Source organism: Calliphora vicina, chromosome 3 (genome assembly GCF_958450345.1).
Source record: "Calliphora vicina chromosome 3, idCalVici1.1, whole genome shotgun sequence".
Lineage (NCBI taxonomy): Eukaryota > Metazoa > Arthropoda > Insecta > Diptera > Calliphoridae > Calliphora > Calliphora vicina.
Window position 1 is genome coordinate 126,104,681 of NC_088782.1, and position 26,663 is coordinate 126,131,343.

Consider the following 26,663-nt stretch of genomic DNA (forward strand, 5'->3'; position numbering starts at 1 on the left):
TTATTGCAGTTAATTAAATTTGATTAAGTGTTATTTCAATTTTTGTCCAATTGGTTTCTGTGTTGTGTAATTTTTATTACTGCAGTTTAATTAACTATCAAACTTTTAGTACAAATATAAAGCTGCTGGCCAAATAAACTGTTTAATTTTGTATTAAAATTTTAGCAAATCGTAAATAAACAATTTGCAAGGTCAATTAGTATCCACAATTTTGGTATGCTTTGTTTGCGAGACATTATTTATTTAAGTTACAAAATTAGTCTTAAAAGATTTAATGTTGATTGGCATCAATTTGATTTTAAGAAAGCAATAGTGAGAATTTAAGGAACCCAATTGGAAATGCCACCTTTTAAAAAACATTTTTATATAAAAACCTTCATTTACAGATCACTCTCCCTTCAAACTTTCTCATGCATTTAATTCAAATACACAGATGGATCCAAGTCTGAGCCTGGGTTGTATGCTGGCTTTTACATTCCCCGTTTTTCAAAGGGGATCAGATTTCAGGATCAATGCAGCTTTATGCAGGCTGAGTGGGCGGTACACTGGATAAGCGGTAAGAATATCCAGATATGATCTCAAACATAAACCTGATATCAAATCCTGATATCTCTGAAAACTACACGACAGCTAGATTGATTAATAGAAAGAATAGTACCCGATCATACTAATGTAGCTAACAACACCAAAGTTGGGGATGATCTGGTCGAACTGGATCTCGTCAGCGAGACGAGGAAATCGACAGTAAGTCGCTTGTAAATCTGGTATTATGTGGTCTGGTAAGACTAGATATTGAAGCTTTTATGGCTCCTATACGACTGCCATAAGATCTCACGGGATCTGTTATGGCATATGTCGGTGTAACACCACCTTTGTCACTGCCCTGCTCTCTCGGGAATAAGCATAAGACATAGCACAGTTAATTTTTACAAGAACTTGGATTTTAAATGGCGGACCAAAACATGATACTTTAGGGTATTTTAAAGGGACTTTTTTAAAAGAAAATTTTTATGAAAATTATTTTTCAAATAAGTACCTAATTTTTGGTACTTTTTCCGATGTAATTTTACAAAAAAGTACTTTTTTAAAAGGTACTATTTACTTAAAGTACATACTATTAATTTCTTAAGCTATTTTTTGATACTGCTTCTTTAAATTGTACTTTTCCTAAACAGTACTTTTGTAAAATGTACTTTTGCAAAAAAAAGTATTTTCTCTAGAAAGTATTTTTCTCAAAGTACTTTTTAAAATAGTATGAAACTTTTTGCAAAAAGTATTTTGTTTAATGTAATTTCTTTAAATTGTACTTTTTCAAAAAAGTAATTTTTAAAAAAAGTACTTTTTCAAAAAAGTACTTTCTTAAAAAGTACTTTTTTAAATGGTATTTTTTTTCCAAAAGTGCATTTTCCAAAAAATTTACTTTTTCCAAAAAAAACTTCAAAACTTTCAAAAGATACTTTTTTAAAGTCACTTTTCCAAAAAGTTTAAATTTACATACTTTTTCCAAATATTACTTTTTTGAAACAGTTTTTCTAGAAATATAGTCTAACTAAAAAGAATTTTTAAAAACGTATATCTTAAAAAAAAATACTTTTATTTAAAACGTACTTTCTCCGTAAAGCATTTTGTTTAAAAGGTACATTTTCCAAAAAGTGCTTTTTTATAGGTACTTTTTCCAAATAGTACTTTTTCAAAACATATTTTTTCGAAATACTACTTTTTCGAAACATAATTTTTCCAAACAGTGCTTTATTAAAAGGTACTTTTTGCAAAAAGTACTTTTTCTGGAAAGTAATTTTTTAAAGTACATTTTTTAAAATAGAACTTTTTAAAAATATACTTTTTCCAAAAAATATTTTTTAAAAAAAGTACAATTTTAAAAAGTACTTATTCCAACAAATTTTAGTTTAAAATGAACTTTTTCAAAAAAAAACTTTTTTTTTTAAAAAGATAATTTTCCCAAAAGTACTTTTTTAAAATATACTTTTCAAAATAGTACTTTATTAAAAGGAACTTTTTCCAAAAAAATTCCTTTTAAATGCTTTTGTTCCAAAATGTTCTTTTTAATGGTACTTTTTCCAAAAAAAAAAACTTTTTCAAAAGGTACTTTATATGATAAGTACGTTTTTGAAATGGACTTATCCCAAGATTACTTTTTTAAAATGTACTTTTTCCAAATAGTTCCTTTTTAATTTAAAAAATTTCTTTTTAAAGGCACTTGTTCCAAAATGTTCTTTTATAATGGTACTTTTTCCAAAAAAAAATCTTTTTCAAAAGGTACTTTATATGAATAGTACGTTTTTGAAATGGACTTTTCCCAAGAGTACTTTTTTAAAATATACTTTTTCCAAATAGTACTTTATTAAAATGTACTTTTTCCAAAGAGTTCCTTTTTAATGGTACTTTTTCCATAAAAAATTTTGTTCAAAAGGTAACTTAGCTGAAAATTACTTTTTTAAATATACTTTTTTCAAATAGTACTTTTTTAAAATACTATTTTTCCAAATAGTACTTTATTAAATGGTACCTTTTTTTAAATGGACTTTTCTCAAGATAGTTGGGAAATATATTTTTTCAACAAAGTACTTTTTTGAAGGTACTTTTTCTAATAATTTCCGTTTTAATGGTACTTTTTCTATAAAAATTCTTTTGTTTAAAGGTACTTTTCCAAAAAAAAACTTTTTCAAAAGGTACTTTATCCGTAATTTTTTAAATGGACTTTTCCCAAGATAGTTTGGAAGTATATTTTTAAAAATATATTTTTTTCATAAAGTAATTTTTGAAGGTACTTTGTCTACTTTTTTAAAATACACTTTTTCCAAATAGTACTTTATTAAAATGTACTTTTTCCAAAGAGTTACTTTTTAATGTTACTTTTTCCACAAAAAATATTTCTCAAAAGGAACTTTAGCCGAATATTACTTTTTTTAAATATACTTTTTACAAATAGTACTTTATTAAAAGGTACATTTTCCAGAAAGCACTTTTTAAAGGTAATTTTTCTAATAATTTCCGTTTTAATGGTACTTTTTCTATAAAAATTCTTTTGTTTAAAGCTACTTTTCCAAAAAAAAAAACTTTTTCAAAAGGTACTTTATCCGTACTTTTTTAAATAGACTTTTCCCAAGATAACTGGAAAGTATATTTTTAAAAGTATATTTTTTTTATAAAGTACTTTTTGAAGGTACTCTTTGAGACTCCTTTTTAAAAAATATAGTTTTTCCAAATAGTACTTTATTAAAATGTACTTTTTCTAAAGAGTTCCTTTTTAATGGTACTTTTTCCATAAAAAATTTTGTTTAAAAGTTACTTTAGCCGAAAATTACTTTTTTCAAATACAATTTTTCCAAATAGTACTTTATTAAAAGGTACCTTTTCCAGAAAGTACTTTTTAATCTTTTTCAAAAGTTACATTATCCGAATAGTACTTTTTTTAAATGGACTTTTCCCAAGATAGTTGGGAATTATATTTTTAAAAATATATTTTTTTCGAAATGTACTTTTTTGAAGGTACTTTTTCCATAAAAAATCGTTTGTTTAAAGGTACTTTTCCAAAAAAAAAACTTTTTCAAAGGCTGCTTTATCCGAATAGTACTTTTTTTAAATGGACTTTTCCCAAAATTACTTTTTTTACAATATAGTTTTTCCAAATAGACCTATTTTTAAAAATTCTTTTCAAAATAGTACTTTATTAAAAGTACTTTACAAAAAGTTCTTTTTTTAAAGGTACTTTCTCCAAGAAGTTCTTTTATAATGGTAGTTTTTTCCAAAAAAAAAAACAACTTTTTTTTAAAGCTACATTTTCCAAAAGTACTTTTTCCAAATAGTACTTTATTAAAAGGTTTATTTTCTAAAAATTACTTTTATTATATATTTTTTCCTTTATTCAAATTACTTTTTCAAGTTTAAAATTTACAAATTATGAGATTTTACTTTACTTTTTTAAAGGTACTTCATCCAAAAATACTGTTTAACAAGTAAGAGAGCTATATTCGGCTGTGCCGAATCTTATATACCCTTCACCAAATTATATTTCAAAATACAAATTTTAAATATTTTTAGGTAAACAAAATTTATTTTTTTTTTTCAGTTGTTTTTTTTCATATTTTGAAAAAAAAAATTTTTCGAATTATTTAAATTTTTTTTAAAATTTTTAAAAAAAAAAATTTTCAATTTATTTAAATATTTTATCAATTTAAAATTGTTTTTTAAATTTAAAAAAAAATTTTTTTTTCAAATTTTTAAATTTTTTAAATTTCAAAACCAAATTTTTTTTGAATTATTTTTAAATTTAAAAATTTTTTTTTTTTAATTTATAAAAAAAATTTTTTGTTTTTTAAATTTTTTTTTTGGTGAAAAAAGTATTTGGTTTAAAAAATAATTTTTCCGATTTTGACCCATTGTAGGTCCAATTATATATAAGTTGTTGCAAAGGTCTTTGAAATATCTATCATTAGATATCCATATTGTCTCTATTAATGACTTAGTAATCCAGATATAGGTCAAAAATAGGTTAAAAATCTAGGTTGTCCTGGTTTTTTCCTCATATCTCAGCCATTTGTGGACCGATTTTGCTGATTTTAAATAGTAAACTTCTCGATAGCATGTCTGACAGAATTATTGAAGATTTGGATGCCGAAGATGTCTGGGGTCTTCAGAAAATTGATTTCAACAGAGAGACAGACGGACGGACATGGCTTAATCGACTTCGCTATCTATAAGGATCCAGAATATACATATGTATATACTTTATAGGGTCGGACAATTATATTGTGGAAATTACAAGCGGAAGGTGAAGGTTAGTTTTTCAAAAAAAAAAAAAATACTTTTCAGAGGGTACTTTTCCAAAAAGTACTTTTCTTGAAGGTACTTTTTTCTAAAAAGTACTTTTTAAAAATCTACTTTTAATAAAAAAAAATATAATTTTAAAAGGTACATTTCCCATTTTTGTAAAGGTACTTTTTTAAAAAAAAGTATTTTTTCCAATTATTACTTTTTTAAAAAGTACTTTAAAATATAGAAAAAAAAATTACATTAACCTCTCTATATAGTTTTTGTATAAAGTATTTTCCTGACGAAACTAAGGATTTAAATAATTTGGCAATATTATTTGGTTTGAGTTGCTTGATTTGGGGACTTTTCTCCTAATTTTTTGTTTAAGTGTATGTCATAATTGCATGTTTTTATACCATTGAAATAAATAATATAACAAAATTGTGTAAACAAAACTATAATAACAATTTCTAGTAATTAAACAAGTGGCAGGAAAAAATACAAAAAAAAAAATAACTCAAATATGTAGTTTCTTGGGTAAATATGTATAAAAAAATTGACATTCGGCACTTATAAACAGCCTACACTGAGAAAAATCATACAACTACTTGGAAACTTAACAAAAATTAAACAGAAGAGAGAAGAGATAAATGAAAAAAGTCCTCAATAGATAGTGATTTAGTATATTTTTGGTTTGGTTTTTAAACGTTTTTATAACTTTATTAAGGGAAATTATATAAAGTGTTTTAAGAGTAAGTAGTTTAAGATAGTAAAGCATGCAAAAATTTAGTTTAGATAATAAGTATTTAATAACATTTGTAGGATTCTTTTTTAAATAGTAATAATAGATTTCAAGTAACTCAGTTTATTAAAAATTTGCAAAATTTTTTTAAGTGTATTTTTATTATTTTGTTTTTTTTGTAACTTAATAAATTTATTAAATTTGGAATAGTTGGAAAATTATTGTCATTTATTGTTCTTCTTTTTTTAAAAAAAAACTTGTCTTATCTATTGAGTATTTTTTTTTTAAAAAATTTTTGTTTTTAAATTTAAGAAAATCATAAACAATTTGTGTTAAATAATAAACTAAATGACAACACAATTACCACAACAACAATAAATAAATCTAAACAACAAGGTACTTTATTTCTCCATAATTTAAAAACAAAAAAAAAAATTTTAAAAAAATTTAAAATTCTCGAATTTTAGAAAACAATTTAGAGTAGAAAAGTAAATTAAACCACAAAAATTATAGCTTTTAAAGTTAATAACAATAAGACTAATACGTTTTACATTTAACATGCTGTTTAGTAATTCATATATCTGTTTGATTTCAATAATATTTTTAAGCTTTTAGGTTAGGTTTTGTTTTCATTTTTTTTTTTTTTAGTTTTGAAGGTTATATAGAGTTTGGTAGTTTTAGTAGTTTAATTGGTTTGTTAATAAAAAGTGTCAGTGTCGTAGAACAAATCTTCTAAAAAGCTTACCGGCAAATCACGCGCACTTTCTCCTTTACGCTGTAAACAAAAAAAAAAAACACAAAAAAAATTAACAAAAAAATATAAAAAATTTCATATAAATAAGAATAGAAAACCTACCCTTAATCTTTCGCCACTATAAGGATCACGTTCTCTACGATAAACTAACTCATCATAGCGGGAACGATCCTCAGGAAATATAAGTTCACGGATTTCCGTCACTAGTGTATGCTGCAAATAATTTATAACAAAAACAATTATTTTCTTTTAAATACAAATTTCTCTGTGTAATAAATAGCCCCACCTTTTCATATGTATCTAACATTTCTAATAAGACGGCTACAAAGGCATCTATGGTCATTGCTTTCGCACAATATTCAGCTATATAATACGAAAGACTTGCAAAATGGTGGCGGGGCAAAAGAGAGCGAGCCTTCTCCTCTACCATGGCGGTGATTTGACCTTTTCGACGTGCTCTATTTATATAACAAAATGAAAAACATTTATAACATTTGCATTTCATGAAATTTCATTATTTATTTACCTTGTCCCCGTGGGACTATAAGCATCATATGGCTCCATTTCAATGGAGGTACAGGAATGTGGCACTTTACCCACATCACGTATCACCAGTGACATACGTTTGTGGTATTTTAACTGACTAACAGCCTCGTCGTGTGTGACATCTTGAAATGACTGACCATTCACCTCTAAGATTTCATCGCCCACCATTAAACCGGCCCTGTCGGCCACACTCTCCTTATCCACACCGGTCACAAATATGCCCAGACCATACTCGACACCGCCGCGTATCATAAGACCCAGCGATTGACCCGGTTCTATTAATAACTCGACACGGCGTATTCTGAAAATGAAATAAACGCGAAAAATATAAAATATGTTTAAAAGGGACTATTCATAAAAAAGTACTTTTCTTAAAATTAATTTTTCATAAAAAGTACTTTTCATAAAAAAGTACTTTTCATAAAAAAGTACTTTTCATAAAAAAGTACTTTTCATAAATAAGTACTTTTCGTAAAAAAGTAATTTTCATAAAGAAGTACTTTTCATAAATAAGTACTTTTCGTAAAAAAGTAATATTCATCAAAAAGTACCTTTATTAAAAAGTACCTTTTTATTAAAAAATACGTTTTTATTAAAAAATACATTTTATTCAAAAGCACATTTTTTTAAAAAGTACCTTTTTATTAAAAAGTACCTTTTTTAAAAAGTACCATTTTATTCAAAAGTACCTTTTTTAAAAAAGTACCTTTTTATTAAAAAGTACCTTTTTAAAAAAAGTACCTTTTTAATAAAAAGGTACTTTTTATTAAAAAGTACCTTTTTATTAAAAAGTACCTTTTTATTAAAAAGTACCTTTTTATTAAAAAGTACCTTTTTATTAAAAAGTACCTTTTTATTAAAAAGTACCCTTTTTATTAAAAAATATATTTTTTAATAAAGTACCTTTTTTAATAAAGTACCTTTTTATTAAAAAGTACCCTTTTTATTAAAAAGTACCCTTTTTATTAAAAAGTACCCTTTTTATTAAAAAGTACCTTTTTAATAAAAAGTACCTTTTTAATAAAAAGTACCTTTTTTAATAAAGTACCTTTTTATTAAAAAGTACATTTTTTAATAAAGTACCTTTTTAATAAAAAGTACCTTTTTTAATAAAGTACCTTTTTATTAAAAAGTACATTTTTTAATAAAGTACCTTTTTATTAAAAAGTACCTTTTTAATAAAAAGTACCTTTTTATTACTTTTTTTTTTTAGTACTTTTTATTAAAAAGTACTTTTCATCAAAAAGTTTTTTTTTATTAAAAAGTACTTTTTATCAAAAAGTTTTTTTTTTATTAAAAAGTACCTTTTCATTAAAAAGTACCTTTTTATAAAAAAGTTATTTCCATTAAAAAGTACCTTTTTATTAAAAATTACCTTTTTATTAAAAAGTACCTTTTTTAAGAATTACTTTGTATTTTGAAACAATTTAAACTAAATTGTTTAATATTTTCTCGTTTAAAAAGAAAATTGTAGTCTGACTTGTGAGTACCGGCTGCTTGTTTTTCGAAAAAAGTGATACTCGCTTTAAGTTGTTAGATTCTATACAAAATTTTAATTTTTTTTTAATCTACCCTACAATACGCATTATGAGTACCGGGTACTCGTTTGAAAATTTTGAACGATATTTACTATTTTCTTGGGTACTTGTTTGAAATTTATGTTGTTTATAGAGCATTTTATGCTTATTTTATTTATATTGAAAAGTATTTTAAATGTTTTGTAAATTTTTATTTAAAACAATAGAATTAGTAAAGTAAGTACCGGTTACTCGGTTTTAGGTTTTTTAATTTTACAGCAAATATTAATTAAGAATCAGGATATAATTTTCCCCGCGCCATTTTTATTTGGAAAAAAAGTTGATTATTTAACGAATCTACTGTATCCACATTATGAATACCGGTTACTCGTTTGAAATATTTACTGTTTATAGACAATTTTATGTTTATTTCAATTATATTGATAAATACTTCAAATATGTTGGAAATTTGTATATAAAACCATAGAATTAGTAAAGTGAGTACCGGTTACTCGATTTCAGATTTCTTATTTTACAGCCAATATTAATTAAGAATCATGATATAATTTTCCCCGGGTCGTTTGTATTTAGAAAATGATGATTATTTATCGAATCTACTATATTTTACATTGTGAATACCGGGTACTCGTTTGAAAAATTTTGATTTTCACAAAAAATTAAATGATTTTTAAAATTCGTTGTACTTTTGTATAGTATTCATGTATTAATTATATCATAAAAACAAACTTTTGCCTAAAAATTTAGTAAATAGTATTGTGAGTACCGGGTACCCGATTTAAAAATTTAAGTTTTACTGCAATTTAAATAATTTATTGTTATTTTTTTCTTAGTTTAATCATTTAAAGTTAATTATTACGAACTTATTTAAAAAAATCCTATATTTTTTAAAGTGATTACCGAGTACTCGTTTTGAAATTTTGTTTTTTTATAAAAAATTTAATGTTTCATGATGTAATTTTCCTCGGGTCATTTATATTTAGAAAAAAGATGATTATTTATCAAATCTAGTATATTTTACATTATGAATACCGGGTACTCGTTTGTAAAATTTGGATTTTCATAGAAAAATTAATGATTTTTAAAATTGCTTGTATTTTTTTTGTATCATAAAAACAAACTTTTGCCTAAAAATTTAGTAAATAGTATTGTGAGTACCGGGTACCCGATTTAAAAATTTAAGTTTTACTGTAATTTAAGTAATTTATTGTTATTTTTTTCTTAGTTTAATCATTTAAAGTTAACTATTACGAACTTATTTAAAAAAATCCTATATTTTTTAAAGTGATTATCGAGTACTAGTTTTGAAATTTTGTTTTTTTTATAAAATATTTAATGTTTCATGATGTAATTTTCCTCGGGTCATTTATATTTAGAAAAAAGTTGATTATTTATCATATCTAGTATATTTTACATTATGAATACCGGGTACTCGTTTGTAAAATTTGGATTTTCATAGAAAAATTAATGATTTTTAAAATTGGTTGTTTTTTGTATCATAAAAACTAACTTTTGCCTAAAAATTTAGTAAATAGTATTGTGAGTACCGGGTACCCGATTTAAAAAATTAAGGTTTACTGCAATTAAGTAATTTATTGTTATTTTTTTCTTAGTTTAATCATTTAAAGTTAATTATTACGAATTTATTTAATGAAAATCCTACATTTTTACAAGTGATTACCGAGTACTCGTTTTAAAATTTATTTTTTTTATAAAATATTTAATGTTTTTAGTTTTTGCTAGTGTTTAATTTTATGTTAAGGCAGTTTTTAAGTCAATATTTTTAAATTATTAATATGAGTAACGGTTACTCGATTTAAAACTTTTGATTTTTTATGTAATAAATATTAAAATTTGTATATATTATTTAATTGAAAGTTTAATATTGAGAAAACAGACTTAATTATCGTATATTTTCAATTTAGCTTAAAGTGATTACCGGGTACTGGTTATAAATTACAGGAAATTTTCACAAAAAGTTCCTTAAAATATTATATCTAATATATAAAAAATTTCAACTTTTCAGTTTTAAACTCACCGATCTCTTCGTTCACTTCTCCGTCCTCCATATTCCATGGGCGGTGAGGCGGGTCTACCATGTCGATCCATCCAGGAACACGTCTGTCTATATGGCAATGGCCCACCTACGTTTGGTGATGTTCCTATGCTGGCACCCGGTGGCAGTGCAGAATGTTGTGGCAGCAGGGGGGCCATCGATGCGTACATGGGATCACGCGAGGGAGGCCCAAAACCATGCAGCGGTGCCGTTGAATTAAGCGTGGGTGGCGAACGTACCGTCATACTGATTTGACGTGATGATTTCAATATCTGCACACATCTCTGCGTTAAGAAAAAATGTGGCAATAGAAGAGACAAAAAGAAGAAGGTAGACAGACAAAACCCAAAAAAAAAAACCAACAAAATAAAAATTTATAACAGAAAACGAAAAAAAATTATAGCAAAAAGTTGAACCAAATACAAAAATAAAAATAATAAAATAACAGTGAAACTTAGTAAAACTTATTATACAAAGAGTTTTAACTTAGTATAAAGAGAAATCGAACCAAAAGAACAATATGTAACATGTAATGGTGCTTTAATTATATTGTGCAGTGTAATGATAATTATTTATATGTTTTTTCTCTCTCTCTCTCTTAAACTCTCGGCGTGCATGTTTACAACACATTTAATTTATTTTTAGGCAAAACTTAAGGATTTTTATTGGAAAAAAGTAGCCTTGAATTGTTTGTTAATTTAATTCGGCTAAATTACACTGTAATAACAAATTTGGTTTATTATGAAATGGTAAATATTTTTTCAAACCAAATTTTTTATTTGCTACTATTAAGGGCAGCTTATTAAAATTTAACATTTTTTTTTTAAGAATTTTCTTAGATTTTTTTTATTTTCTTAAATGCTGCTTTTAAATAGTTTTATCGCTCAGTGTTTTGAATGAGAAATGTCAACTTAGTAAACTCAGGAAAAAATGGAAATAATAAAAACATTTAATTGAAAGAGCAGGAAAAAAGAACATAAACATTTTCTATTGCCAATTTTTTCTCAAAGTGTATTAAGTGTTTTCTTTTTTTTTTTTTGTATACGAGTAAAATCAAAAACTAATAATGTGAGTGTAATAATTGTGTTATGAATTTAATAGTGTCAAATGTTTTTACACAGAAAACCATTTACCTTAATTTAACAATAAATTCATGTTTAAAACATTACGAATACCGGTTACTCGCTTTAAAAAATTTAAAATTTTCCTAAAATTTTAACGTCTTGCTTTTAAATTTTGTATTTTAAAACCAATGTTATGATTTAAATTAGAAAATACATGATTATAAATTGAATAACCTTTATAATGCCTAATAAATACCGGGTACTCGTTTGAAATTTTAGTTTTTCACAAAAAATTTTTTGTTATTTTAATTTCGTATGATTATTTTTTAGATTTTTTGTAAATTTGTTTCAAAAAAATTTGGAATTAGTTAAATGGTTATCGGGTACCCGTTTGAAAATTTAGTTTTTCATAGAAAATTTTAAAAATATTTATTATTTCTCTTGCTAGGCTTCGCAATAATTAAGAATTTATATAAAAAATTTAGAATTAGTAAAATGGGTACCGGGTACTCGCTTTTATATTTTCTATTTTTCAACCAAAATAAATTAAAAATAATAATTTTAAATGATTTGTCGTTTATTAGTACAAAAATTATGATTATTTGTCCAATATCCGGTATTATGCATAATGAATACCGGGTACTCGTTTCAAAATTTAGTTTTTCATAGTAAAATTTAAAGATTTTTATTATTTCTCTTGCTATTTCTCACAATAAGTAAGATTTTTTATATAAAAATTGAGAATTATGAAAATGGTTACCGGGTACCCGCTTTTATGTTTTCTATTTTTTAACTAAATAAATTTAAAATGTTAATTTTATTATGTTGAAATGTTTATATATACAAAAATTATGATTATTTGTCCAATATTCGGAATTATATATTATGAATACCGGGTACTCGTTTGAAAATTTAGTTTTTCATAGAAAATTTTAAAAATATTTTTTATTTCTCTTGCTAGGCTTCGCAATAATTAAGAATTTTTGTATAAAAATTAAGAATTAGTAAAATGGTTACCGGTTACTCGCTTTTAAATTTTCTATTTTTCATGGCAAATAAATTTAAATCTTAATTTTCTTTCGCTATGTCATTTATATTTACAAAAATCATGATTATTTGTCCAATATTCGGTATTATGCATTGTGAGTACCGGTTACTCGTATGAAAATTTAGTTTTTCATAGAAAAATTATTATTTATTTTGATAGGCTTTGTAGAAAATGAGACTTTTTATATTAAAATTGAGAATTAGTAAAATGGGTACCGGGTACCCGTTTTAAAATTCTAATGGTTTTGGAAAATTTAAAGATTTTTTTACATTTTCAATTGAATAATCTTGTAATAGAGAGGATTTTTGTTTAAAAATATAAATTTTTTAAACTTTTAGTAGCGGGTACCCGTTTTAAAATAATAGGTTTCGAACTGAAATATTTTTAATAACTCTTAACTCCTTTAAAAATTTATATTTTCCTAAAAATGCTTTTTCAAAATATTCATTTTAGGAATGGTTTTAACAGCTTTAAACATGCTTTTTGGAAGGTTAGAATGAAAGTGGTAAGATTTAAAAGGTTTTAAATAAAATATGTTTAGCATGGAGGGGGGGGGGGTTTGATGTGTATGTTTGGTGTTGAAGGTGTTGTTTATGTGGTGTTTAAGTTTATTTTAAATATTATAGGTATATATAATTCATTTATTTAAGCAAATCATTAACTGATAAAGCAATACTTACTTTTAATGCTTCCTCGTGATTAATTGAAGTGAATGGGGTGCCATTCACCTCTAGGATAGTATCACCGGGACGCAAACCAGCACGTTCAGCTACAGAATTTTCCTCGATGCGTGAAATATAAACACCAAGGCCTGGAAAAAAAAGATTAGAATATAAAAACTTTATAATTTTGTAGCTACCCTCCTACATGAAATCACTTTTAAACAATGTTACCTTAACTATTCTCTAACAATAATTGCAAACTTTATGTTTTATTAAATTAAAATCAAATAGTTCTCTGTTTATCTTTCAATCTTCTAAAACAATTTAATTACCCAGGGATGACATAGAGGTGGAGAACTGTTTAAATCCTTGTCAGTAGTCATTTACATACTCAAACTCATGATGTTATTTGATCTATTTTTCTATATAACCTTATTCTATAACATGTAATTCAATTTGTATATTCTATGCACAAAAATGTGTATGTATGTATGTATGTACATATTTAGTTCATTTTAGTTTTATTTTATTTCTCCATTTTCCATACAATTGTTGACAAAATAAAGAGAATTGTATTTAAGTCAACAACGTATTAAATATGAAATTCTACACTACTGCATACGTACGAACGACTAAAATCAATAAGTATCTATTCTAAGAACTTAATATAATAATAAGTTTATATGAACTTTGTTTAAAAAAAAAGAAAAAAAAACAGAAAATATAAGTATGCAACACAAAAAAAAAACAGAAATAACGTACGAAACGAAACGTTTACTAACACATTTCCAGTAACACAGACAATAAATACTTGTACTTTTCATTGAAAAACACACAAACTAATACTCAAATACTTGGTAATCACATCTACACATGATGCAACAAAACCAGTGAATGAGTAACAAAGAGAGTGAGAGACTGAGTGTGGGTGTGATTATGAGTGCAAGTATGTATCAGTGTGTGTTTTTTGCATGAAAGTATGCTTGCTTGCATTTATTCACTTTATATTTATTCATATTGCATACTTTAGGGTAATTGTATGAAATTTTATTAATACGTATTCGTATAGGGTTTTCATAACTCGGAATTTATGTTAGATTCAAGGGAACTAAATGAAATTCTAAAATTTATTTCCTGTTTTAATTTTCCTAAAAAATTTTTGAAATAATTAATTAAATAATGCAAAATATTTAATTGTTTCTTATATTTTACATTAATTAGTGCCATCTGATAGACCTAATAAAGTGGTTACTTGTTTAAGATTTAAAATTTTTCATAATTTTTAATAGAAAAAAATAGCTTCTTAAATTTTTAAATAATTACAAGTTATTTCACAAAATATTTATGATTATGAGTAACGGTTACTCATTTTAAAGTAACGATTTTTGAATAAATTTAATGCATTATTAGTAATTCTTCATCATTTTATAATAATAACTCGGTATAACTTCAAATATTCAATATTTTAGATTATGGGTACCGAGTACTCATTTAATTTTTTTTTTGAAATTACTATTTTAAAACAGATTCAATAGATTATTTTTATAGCTTAATCATTTCAGTTATTTTAATTTTCAGTCAAATTGTTAAATAGCGATATTTTACATTATGGCTACCGAGTACCCATTTAATTTTTTTTATTTAAAATAACGATTTAAGACCAGATTTTAAATTATTTTCAATTTATAATCAGCTAAGTCATTTTTATAAATTTGTTAAATATTATAAGTAATGGGTAACCGGTTACTTATTTTAAAATAAAGATTTTTGAATAAATTGAATGCAATATTACTTATTCTTCTTTATTAACACATTTAATTTTATAATAATAAAGTTAAATATTCAAATATCCAATATTTTTCATCATGGGTACCGAGTACTCACTACCAAATTTTTGAGTTTTATGATTTTTTTTATTAATAATAATTGAGAAATTTTCTGAAGTAATAGGTTTTTCAGCCAAATCTGCTAGTTAAATATTATAAGTAATGGGTACCCGGTTACTCATTTTAAAATAACGATTTTTGCATAAATTTAATGCAATACATATTAGTAATTCTTTTTCATTAAGTCATTTATTATATAATAATAAGGAATATTCAATATTTTTTATTATGGGTACCGAGTACTCACTACCACAATTTAGAGTTTCATGATTTTTATTATTAATAATTGAGAAATTTTGTGTAATAATAGGTTTTTCAACCAAATTTCCTTGTTAAAAAATGTTAAATGTCGATATTTTACATTATGGTTACCGGGTACCCACTTATTTTTTTTTATTTAAAATAACGATTTAGACTTTATATTATTTTCAATTCATAATCAACTAAAGCTGATGAAATGTTATATATTTAAATACTTGATATTTTTTATAATGGTTACCAAGTACTCATTTAATATTTGATTGAAATTACTATTTTAATATAAATTTAATGTATTATTTTTAATGCTTAATCATTTAAGTTGTTTTAATTTTCAGTAAAATTGTTAAATAGCTATATTTTACATTATGGTTACCGAGTACTCATTTAATTTTTTATTTAAAATAACGATTTAAACTTAGATTTTATATTATTTTCAATTTATAATCAGCTAAGGCATTTAGGATTCCAATAAAAATATTATATATTTAAATACTTGATATTTTTTATAATGGGTACCGAGTAGTCACTTTAAAATTTTGGATTTTCTAAAATTATTAATTATAATTATTAATCATTGAGAATTTTTGTATTGAACACTCGTTAAAGTTATTGAATACTCGTTGTAAAGTTATGATTTTAACGAGTACTCATTCGTCTAACACATTTAGTAAATTTTAAAAATATGAGTACCGAGTACTCGTTTTAAAAATCTGTTTGTAATTCAAATTTTAGTGTTTTAGAACATTTATTTAAAAATAAAAATCATTCAAAAAGGGATTTTTTCTAATTCCTCAATTTTGTTTACAATGAGTACTGGTTACTCATTTTTAATATAAGGATTTTGCAGAGAATTGAAGGTGATTTCAAAGAACTAATTCATTAAACCTATTTTTGCATGCCTTTTTTAATGAATTTTGAGTATTTAAAATATGAGTACCGAGTAACCGTTTTAAAGAAAATGTTTTTTTTTATAAATTTTAAGCCGAAGAAAAAAATTTGATGATATCCAGTTAAAGAATTGAAATTTACAATTTTTAATTTAAATGAAAAATAAGTGAAATTGGTAAATTGGTTTGTGAATACCGGGTAATCGTTTTCAAAAGTAGATTTTTGCAAAGAATTTCGTGGAATTTTATGCCAAGCTTTGGTTAAGTTTGTTGGTAGTGGTTTTAAACACTAATTCTTAAATTTTTTAAATATTGTATAGAATGAGTACCGGTTACTCATATTTAATATCAGGCTTTTGCAGAGATTTGAAGGTGATTTCATAGAACGAATTTTTTAAGCTTATTGTTTTAAGTTTCTTCAACGAATTTTGAGTATTTTAAATATGAGTACCGAGTAACCGTTTTAAAGAAAATGTTTTTTTTTATAAATTTTAAGCCGAATAACAAAATTTTATGGTATCCAGTTAAAGAATTGAAATTTACAATTTTTAATTTAAATGAAAAATATGTTAAATTTGTAAATTGGTTTGTGAATACCGGGTACTCGTTTCCAAAAGTTGATTTTTACCAAGAATTTTGTAGAATTTTATGCTAAACTTTGGTTAAGTTTGTCACTAGAGATTTTAAACACTAATTCTTAAATTTCTTAAATTTTTTACACTATGACTACCGGTTACTCATTTTTAATTTCAGGCTTTTACTGAAATTTAAAGGTGATTTCACAGAACTAATTTTTTAAGCTTATTGTTTTATGTTTCTTCAACGAATTTGGAGTATTTTAAATATGAGTAACGAGTAACCGTTTTAAAGAAAATGTTTTTTTTATAAATTTTAAGCCGAATAACAAAATTTGATGGTATCCAGTTAAAGAATTGAAATTTACAATTTTTAATTTAAATGAAAAATATGTTAAATTTGTAAATTGGTTTGCGAATACCGGGTACTCGTTTCCAAAAGTTGATTTTTACCAAGAATTTTGTAGAATTTTATGCTAAACTTTGGTTAAGTTTGTCACTAGAGATTTTAAACACTAATTCTTAAATTTCTTAAATTTTTTACACTATGACTACCGGTTACTCATTTTTAATTTCAGGCTTTTACTGAAATTTAAAGGTGATTTCACAGAACTAATTTTTTAAGCTTATTGTTTTATGTTTCTTCAACGAATTTGGAGTATTTTAAATATGAGTAACGAGTAACCGTTTTAAAGAAAATGTTTTTTTTATAAATTTTAAGCCGAATAACAAAATTTGATGGTATCCAGTTAAAGAATTGAAATTTACAATTTTTAATTTAAATGAAAAATATGTTAAATTTGTAAATTGGTTTGCGAATAACGGGTACTCGTTTCCAAAAGTTGATTTTTACCAAGAATTTTGTAGAATTTTATGCTAAACTTTGGTTAAGTTTGTCACTAGAGATTTTAAACACTAATTCTTAAATTTCTTAAATTTTTTACACTATGACTACCGGTTACTCATTTTTAATTTCAGGCTTTTACTGAAATTTAAAGGTGATTTCATAGAACTATTATTTTAAGCTTATTGTTTTAAGTTTCTTCAACGAATTTGGAGTATTTTAAATATGAGTACCGAGTAACCGTTTTAAAGAAAATGTTTTTTTATATAAATTTAAAGCCGAATAGTTAAATTTTATGGTATACAATTTAAGAATTTAAATTTATAATTTTTAATTTAAATGAAAAACATGTTGAAGCTGTAAATAGTTTTGTGAATACCGGGTACTCGTTTCCAAAAGTAGATTTTTGCAAAGAATTTCGTGGAATTTTATGCTAAACTTTGGTTAAGTTCGTTAGTAATGATTTTAAACACAAAAAATTCAACATTTTTCGTATGGGTACCGAGTACTCGCTTCTAAATTAATATATTTCAAAATATATTTTTTTTTAATGTTTTGCTAATTACTGATTTTTCTTAATGATTATGAATTGAAATTTACAATTTTTAATTTAAATGAAAAATATATTTAATTTGTAAATATTTTTGCGAATACCGAGTACTCGTTTCCAAAATAGATTTTTACAAAGAATTTCGTGGAATTTTATGCTTAGCTTTGGTTAAGTTTATCAGTAATGGTTTTAAACATAATGAATTCCACATTTTTCCTATGAGTACCGAGTACTCACTTTTAAGTTCATATAATTTACTCGTTTCCAAAAGAAGATTTTTACAAAGAATTCCATTGAATTTTATGCTAAGCTTTGGTTAAGTTTGTCAGTAGTGGTTTTAAATAAAATAAGTTTCAAATTTTCCAATGAGTACCGAGTACTCGCTTCAAAATAAATATAATTGAAATTTTTTTTTTTAAATTTTCTGCTAATGTTTGATTAAGTTTGTCAGAAATGCCTTTAAATACAAAAAATTGCAAAATTTTCTTAGTGAGTACCGAGTACTCGCTTTAAAATTTTATAATTTACTAGAAATCTGAAGTAATTTAATCATTTTTATCATTATTTTAAACAGATTTCCTGTCAAACTTTTATTTTTTAAGCTTTATATTAAAGTTTATAAGAATTTAGGATATATTTTTCGCTAAATGTGTAGTTGCTTGGTTTACCCTACATTTGTGATACTTTTCATTTTCTTTTTATTAATCTATACATATTGATTTTGAATGAACAGCAGCAGCTCTTTGTATTACACTTTTGTTTAATACACTTTACTACATACTTAAGAGTAATTGATTTTTCAAAACAAAAAAAAAAAAAACAAAAAAAACTCATATATGGAGGTAATTGAAACAAAATGTTTTTAATTAATTTTTTGTAGATAAGTATTGTAATAAGAACAAAATGTATAATAACGACTGTCAATACATAAGAAAAATATAATTGCAATGCATTAATTAATAGAAAATAGCATGTGAATTGTTTAGATTTGAACTTTGTAGAGAGAGAATTGAATTTAAGGATCTTTGATTGCAAAGCGATCTTGTTTATTTGAAAAAATACAATTTAAGGATATTCATTTGCAAATAGAGAGAATTCAATTTAAAGATCTTCAAATGCAAAGTGATCTTGTTTATTTTAAAACTTCATTTGCAATTAGAGAGAATTAAATTTAATGATCTTCAAATGCAAAGCGATCTTGTTTATTTAAAAACGTACAATTTAAGGATAATCAGTTGCAAATAGAGATAATTAAATTTAACGATCTTCAAATGCAAAGCGATCTTGTTTATTTAAAAACGTACAATTTAAGGATAATCAGTTGCAAATAGAGAGAATTAAATTTAACGATCTTCAAATGCATAGCGATCTTGTTTATTTAAAAACGTACAATTTAAGAATAATCAGTTGCAAATAGAGAGAATTGAATTTAACGATCTTTAAATACAAAGCGATCTTGTTTATTTTATATCAATTTAAGGATCTTCAGTTGCAAGTAGAGAGAATTCAATTTAACGATCTTCATTTGCAAATCGATCTTGTTTTTTAATAAAGTTTTTTTAAAATTCTCAATATTTGTCTTAATATTTTAATAAATCTGTTTTACAAATCTCTCAAAATGTTGTTTACAACTGTAACTGAAGATCATAAGAGAGATCTTTTCAATCTAATTTATTAAATATTTTCTTAAACTCACCTGAGTCTTTACCTCCTTTAACACATATACCAAAACCATGATCTATCTGCTGATCACGAGACATATTAACAGTTCTTGTGGTTAAATCATGCATGCTGGGTATACCACGATCTCGTTCTCTTTCACGGTAGATCTGCAAAGAGAATACCAAACAGAAAATACCAAATAACCAAACAGATCCATTGTTGAATAGCTGTGGCTAGAAAATAACCCACCTGATGCGTTGTTGATGGCGGACTACTGGCTGGACTACGACGACCAGTGCGATCTCTGTGACCATTACTATAATGATAACTGCTAGTAGGAACTGAAGATGATTGCGTAGCGCCAAACATGCGCAACACCTGCTCCGGTGAAATGGGCCGTTTCTTGTTGGCACTCGCTGCAGCTGATCCAGCCGCCAGTGCATGCCTGGCCGCCGTCGAAGTAGGCAGCGTTCCGCTCATACTGTTCATAAAGTTCGAGGGAGACGCCGATAGATAAGCCGAGCCACGACCCGGCAGCGAACCACCCTTCGTTGCCACGCCCGCCGAATTGTAATAGTAGTGGGGTGAATGGGGCCGTTCGATGATCGTGTACGAAGTGCCTGGTGGTGAATAATATAGACCAGGACGACCGCCCATACCGGCGGAACTAGACACGCCCACACCAGCTGCTGCGGCGGCGGCTGCTGCTGCTGCTGAGCCGGTGCGTAGCGAACTAGTACTGTTGCCAATGCGTGAGTTGACGGCGTAACTGTTGGTCAGGCCGCTGACACCGGGCGGTGGTGTCGTCATGCCGTATGAGGTGCCAATGTCTTCGGCTTCGTAGCTGCTGGTTGGTGGTGGGTGGGCACGTAAATGATGGGCTGTGAGGCCAGCTGAGCCACCCGTTGGTACACTGGATGACGATTGGGTGGATGTTTGCAGTATGCTAGGATGCAAGGATGAACTGTGCGCAGCGGGTGGTGGTACATGATAGTAGCCACGCGAACTCCATCGCGTAGGTCCAAGATCGCATAATTCGGCATAGTCGTTGCCAGTAGCGCTCATTGTCGGGGGGTCGCCGTCGTATGGTACACCACCCCCAAGGCGCATTACAAGTCAGGCTGCAAACAATAGAGAGAGAGAAATATTAAGCAAAACAATTAAACTATTTATTGTTGCCTAAAATTAGGCTTTAGAATTTATATTAAAATAAAATCGTATTTCCTTAAATTGTGGCAATAAATCAAGAGCAATATTATTAGTTTCAGCAACACACTGTTTAAATATTATTATTTAGATTTAGTTTTATTATTATGGCTCTTGTTATGGTTGCATGTGACAACCAATCATTTTAGTTAAAATAACCTACAATTTTTTTCTACACCAGGCCCTTTATATGCCACGTTTGTATGTAATAAAACTGTGTGGGCATTATTAAAACAATAAATTTTAAATGCTTTTTTTTTTTTTTCGTTTTTGTTCTATTAAGCCCACTTTAAAGGTCATCGCCTATAACATTTTATTGAATAGAAATATGTATTTTTTTCTCTTCACATTTTATTTATATGTATTTAATATTGTTAACATGAATATTTCAAGGCTTTTCATTTAGATGATTTACAATTTATATTATATGCTAGATTTTCTTTTATTTGGATTTTTTTTTCTCCAGTTATTTGTTCATAGAGTTTTTTTTTTTTGGCAAAATAAAATGTGTGATCTCTTTGCCACTAATGTACCCATTAGTATATTTATTTTGTTTTTTTTTTTTTTGTTCTCCTCTTGTTGTCTTTTACAAAGGACATTGGGGGTAGCATCATCATAGAATGGTATAGAATGTGCATATGAATATAAAAATCCATGTTCACAACAGTTGTTGGTTGTATTATGAAACCAGTAGAGCGGCAAAAAAACAGTAGCAAGTAAGTAGTTGCAGTAGTTGGCTGCTAATAAAGGGTATAGCATCGTTTGAAGAAAAGTTCAAAGTTGGAGGGAATAACAAATTTCAAGCATTCATTTCAAGTTACTTCAAAAACGTTTAAATTTAAGAATTTGCTTAAAAATTGTAAATCTCTATTTCAAAAAAATGTTCCCGAGTTGGGAATTTTTGAAAAAATTTTGTAAAAAATATATTTTATTTTAAGAATTTACTTAAAACTTTTCATAAAATCCATATAAAATAGAAAATTTTGCTAACATATTAAAATCCAATAAAGGGAAATTTTGGGAATTTTTTAAAATGTTTTAGGAATTTCTTAAAAAATTTTAAAATTTAAGAATTTTCTTAATATTGTTCATAAAATCAATTTAAAATAAGAAATTTGCTTAAAAAGAAAATTTTCCGGGATTGGGTATTTTGGAAATTTTTGAAATTGTTTTAGGAATTTCTCAAAAAATTGTTAAATTTATGAATTTGCATAAAAAATTTCAAAAAATAAATTTAAATAAGGAAATTTTGAGAAAAATTTAAAAAAAAAAATTTTCCCACTTGGGAATTCTCAAAATTTTTAAAATTGTTTTAAGAATTTGTAAAAATCAAATATTTAAGTTTGAGAATTTACTTTAAAATGTTCATAAAATCCATAAAAAATAGAAAATTTTGCTAAAATTTTAAATTTTTTAAAGGGAAATTTTGGGAATTTTTTAATATGTTTTAGGAATTTCTTAAAGAAGTTTTAAAATTTAAGAACTTACTTAATATTGTTCATAAAATCAATTTAAAATAAGAAATTTGCTTAAAAAGAAAATTTTCCGGGATTGGGTATTTTGGAAATTTTTGAAATTGTTTCAGGAATTTCTCAGAAAACTGTTAAATTTATGAATTTGAATAAAAAATTTCAAAAAATAAATTTAAATAAGGAAATTTGAGAAAAATTAAAAAAAAAAATATCCCCACTTGGGAATTCACAAAATTTTTAAAATTGTTTTAAGAATTTGTAAAAATCAAATATTTAAGTTTGAGAATTTACTTTAAAATGTTCATAAAATCCATAAAAAATAGGAAATTTTGCTAAAATTTTAAATTTTTTAAAGGGAAATTTTGGGAATTTTTTAAAATGTTTTAGGAATTTCTTAAAAAATTTTAAAATTTAAGAATTTACTTAATATTGTTCATGAAATCAATTTATAGTAAGAAATTAGCTTAAAAATAAAACTTTCAGGTTTGGGTATTTTGGAAATTTTTGAAATTGTTTTAGGAATTTCTCATTAATAGCTTAAAACTGTTCTTTAAATCAATTTATATGAGGAAATTTTGAGAAAGATTAAAAAAAATTTGATAACATTAAATTTCGTTAATGGTAATTTTGGGAATTTTTTAAAATGTTTTAGGAATTTCTTAAAAAAGTTTTGAAATTTAAAAATTTATTTAAAATTGTTCATAAAATCAATGTCAAATAAGAAATATGCTTAAAAAGAAAATTTTCCGGGATTGGGTATTTTGGAAATTTTTGAAATTGTTTTAGGAATTTCTCAAAAACTCATTAATTTGTGAATTTAAATAAAACTATTCTTAAAATCAATTTATATAAGAAAATTTTGAAAAAAAAAAAATTTGGCTAAAATAATAAATTTCACTAATTGGAAATTTTGGGATTTTTTGAAAATATTTTAGGAATTTTTAAAAAAAATTAAAATTCAAAAACTTACTTAAAATTGTTCATAAAATCAATTTAAAATTAGAAATTTGCTTAAAAATTAAACTTTTCCTTTTGGGTATTTTGGAAATTGTTTTAGGAATTTCTTAAAAAACCATTATGTTTATGAATTTCCATAAAACTTTTCTTAAAAGCAATTTAAATTAGGAAATTTTTGGAAAAATTTGAAGAAAAAAATTTCCCGAGTTGGATATTTTTGGGATTCTAGAATTTTCAAACTTAAAATAATGCTATAAAAATAAGAACATTTTTGCAAAAATAAAATTTACCGAGTTCAATATTTTTTTTGGAATTTTTAGGGAATTTATATTTAAAAACTTAAAATTCTGAAATTTTAACAATATCGGTATATTTTAACATTTTAAAATGTGAAATTTCCTTAAAAACTAAAATTTCCCGAGTTGGGAATTTTGGAAATTTTAGAAATTGTTTTGGGAATTAGCTAAAAAATCTTCTAATTTTTAAATTACACATATTAAAACCAATTAAAAATAGGATTTTTCTGCAATTTATATTTCCCGAGTTGGATATTTTGGGAATTTTTAAAATTAATTTGGGAATTTATTAAAAATTTTGTTAATCCTGAAATTTTAACAAAATCGGTTTATTTTAACATTTTAAAATGTGAAATTTCCTTAAAAACTAAAATTTCCCGAGTTGGGAATTTTGGAAATTCTGGGAATTGTTTTGGGAATTAGTTAAAAAATCTTTTAATTTTTAAATTACATATATTAAAACCAATTAAAATAGGATTTTGCCTAAATTTATACTTCCCGAGTTGGATATTTTGGAAATTTTTAAAATAAATTTGGTAATTTATTAAAAATTTTGTTAATCCTGAAATTTTAACAAAATCGGTTTACTTTAACTTTTTAAAATGTGAAATTTCCTTAAAAACTAAAATTTCCCGAGTTGGGTATTTTGGAAATTCTGGGATTTGTTTTGGGAATTAGCTAAAAAATCTTCTAATTTTTAAATTACATATATTAAAACCATTTAAACATAGAATTTTTCCGAAATTTATATTTCCCGAGTTGAATATTTTGGGAATTTTTAAAATTAATTTAGGAATTTATTAAAAAAATTTGTTAATTCAGGAATTTCAAGAAAATTTGTGAATTTTAACATTATAAAATAGGAAATTTCCTTAAAAACAAAAATTTCTCAAGTTGGGAATTTTGGAAATTCTGGGAATTGTTTTGGGAATTTGTTAAACAAATCTTTAAATTTTTAAATTACATATATTAAAACCAATTAAAAATGGGATTTTTCTGCAATTTATATTTCCCGAGTTGGATATTTTGGGAATTTTTAAAATTAATTTGGGAATTTATTAAAAATTTTGTTAATTCAGGATTTTCAAGAAAATTTGTTAATTTTTTCATTATAATATTGGAAATTTCCTTAAAATCAAAAATTTCCCGTGTTGGGAATTTTGGAAATTCTGGGAATTGTTTTGGGAATTTGTTAAAAAATCTTTTAATTTTTAAATTACATATATTAAATCCAATTAAAAATAGGATTTTTCCGAAATTTATATTTCCCGAGTTGGATATTTTGGAAAATATTTAAAATTAATTTAGGAATTTATTACAAAATTTGTTAATTCAGGAATTTCACAAAAATCTGTTAATTTTAGCATTATTAAATAGGAAATTTTCTCAAAACTAAAATTTCCCGAGTTGGGTATTTTGGAAATTGCAGAAATTGTTTTGGGAATTTGTTAAAAAATCTTTTAATTTTTAAATTACATATATTAAAACCAATTAAAAATAGGATTTTTCTGCAATTTATATTTCCCGAGTTGGATATTTTGGGAATTTTTAAAATTAATTTAAGAATTTTTTAAAAAAATTTTGTTAATTCAGGAATTTCATAAAAATATGTTAAATATGTTTCTTTTTTGTAATTGGAAATTTTCTCAAAACGAAAATTTCCCAAGTTGGATATTTTGGGAATTTTTAAAATTAATTTAAGAATTTTTTAAAAAAATTTGTTAATTCAGGAATTTCACAAAAATCAGTTTGTTTTGGCATTTTAAAATTTGAAATAATCTCAAATTGAAAATTTCCCGAGTTGGGAATTTTGGAAATTTTGAAAAATTATTTTTGGAATTTAAAATTGGTCTACAAAATTAGTTTAAAATTTCCATGAAATATTTGAAAATGTTTAAAAAAATTTAAACAACTTTTTATTACACCCTTTTAACAAACCAGCCCGAAGTGGAAGTATTATGTGGCTAAAGCATCACTACACAGTTGTGCAGCTGCATTCAACTATTGTTTTTGATTTACAATTGTACATTTACATTTGTTGTTTAACAATTGGCAAAGGACTTCATTGCTATTGTTTAATACTCGTACACAGCTCACTCTCACACACAGTCACACTAAGGCACTCGTAACTTGTGACGATGATGCTGTTGATGCTACCACTGCAACTGCGGCTGGCGAGCTGGTGTAACGTCATCTCTACAGGCATTTACAACAACAAAACTCTGCACACATCCCATGACACATATACATATGTACACGTAACTATTTATGTACTATATACATATTTTGCATACTTGCAACTCAATTATAAATGACCTTTTTTTCCATAACAATTTCAAATATGCCACAAATGTAATTTAAACATTTTTTTCCACTGTGCTAACCACCATTACCCCCCCCCCACCACGGTTCCATGGCTGAGAGTGGAGAAAAAAAGCAACCATCTAAAATAATTTATAGTGCTAATGTTGGCATTTCAATATATCATTTGTGGGGAATGCAACAGTAGCAGTAGCAACAACAACAACAACAAAAACTGTTGTAATATAGAAAAAAATATTATTATTACACACAACGCAACACCCTCTGCCAATCAGCAACACACACAGTGCATTTGGGTGTTTGTGTGTTTCACTACAAAAAAAAAAACTTGTTGCATACTTTTTGGTGTAACTAATAACGGCAATACTTTAGTTTCTCTCTCTCTCTACTTCCCTGTCCTTCTCTTTGTTATATTTTTTGCTAAATATTACAAAAATTTTTGCCAAATGACTCGACATAAAAATAAAAAATCATTTTCATTACAAAATTTCTGTTTTTAACGAAATGGAAAAAAAAACCCAGAAATTTAGAAATGAAAAATGAAACTGATTTTTTTTTTAGATTT

At 25.2% G+C, this 26,663-nt stretch overlaps 1 protein-coding gene across 1 annotated transcript in view; it reads right to left on the reverse strand.

The window, feature by feature from the left end:
- dysc (dyschronic) overlaps positions 1 to 26,663 on the reverse strand; it is a 126,410-nt gene that overhangs the window by 59,986 nt on the left and 39,761 nt on the right. The window contains exons 2-9 of the mRNA XM_065503513.1: positions 20,095 to 20,966; positions 19,880 to 20,012; positions 13,199 to 13,329; positions 10,389 to 10,690; positions 6,796 to 7,116; positions 6,556 to 6,727; positions 6,372 to 6,482; positions 6,261 to 6,290 (exon numbers count right to left, since the gene is read on the reverse strand). Of these exons, the coding sequence (XP_065359585.1) occupies positions 6,261 to 6,290; positions 6,372 to 6,482; positions 6,556 to 6,727; positions 6,796 to 7,116; positions 10,389 to 10,690; positions 13,199 to 13,329; positions 19,880 to 20,012; positions 20,095 to 20,955 (2,061 nt within the window). The 5' untranslated portion in view covers positions 20,956 to 20,966. The remainder of the gene's footprint in view (positions 1 to 6,260; positions 6,291 to 6,371; positions 6,483 to 6,555; positions 6,728 to 6,795; positions 7,117 to 10,388; positions 10,691 to 13,198; positions 13,330 to 19,879; positions 20,013 to 20,094; positions 20,967 to 26,663) is intronic.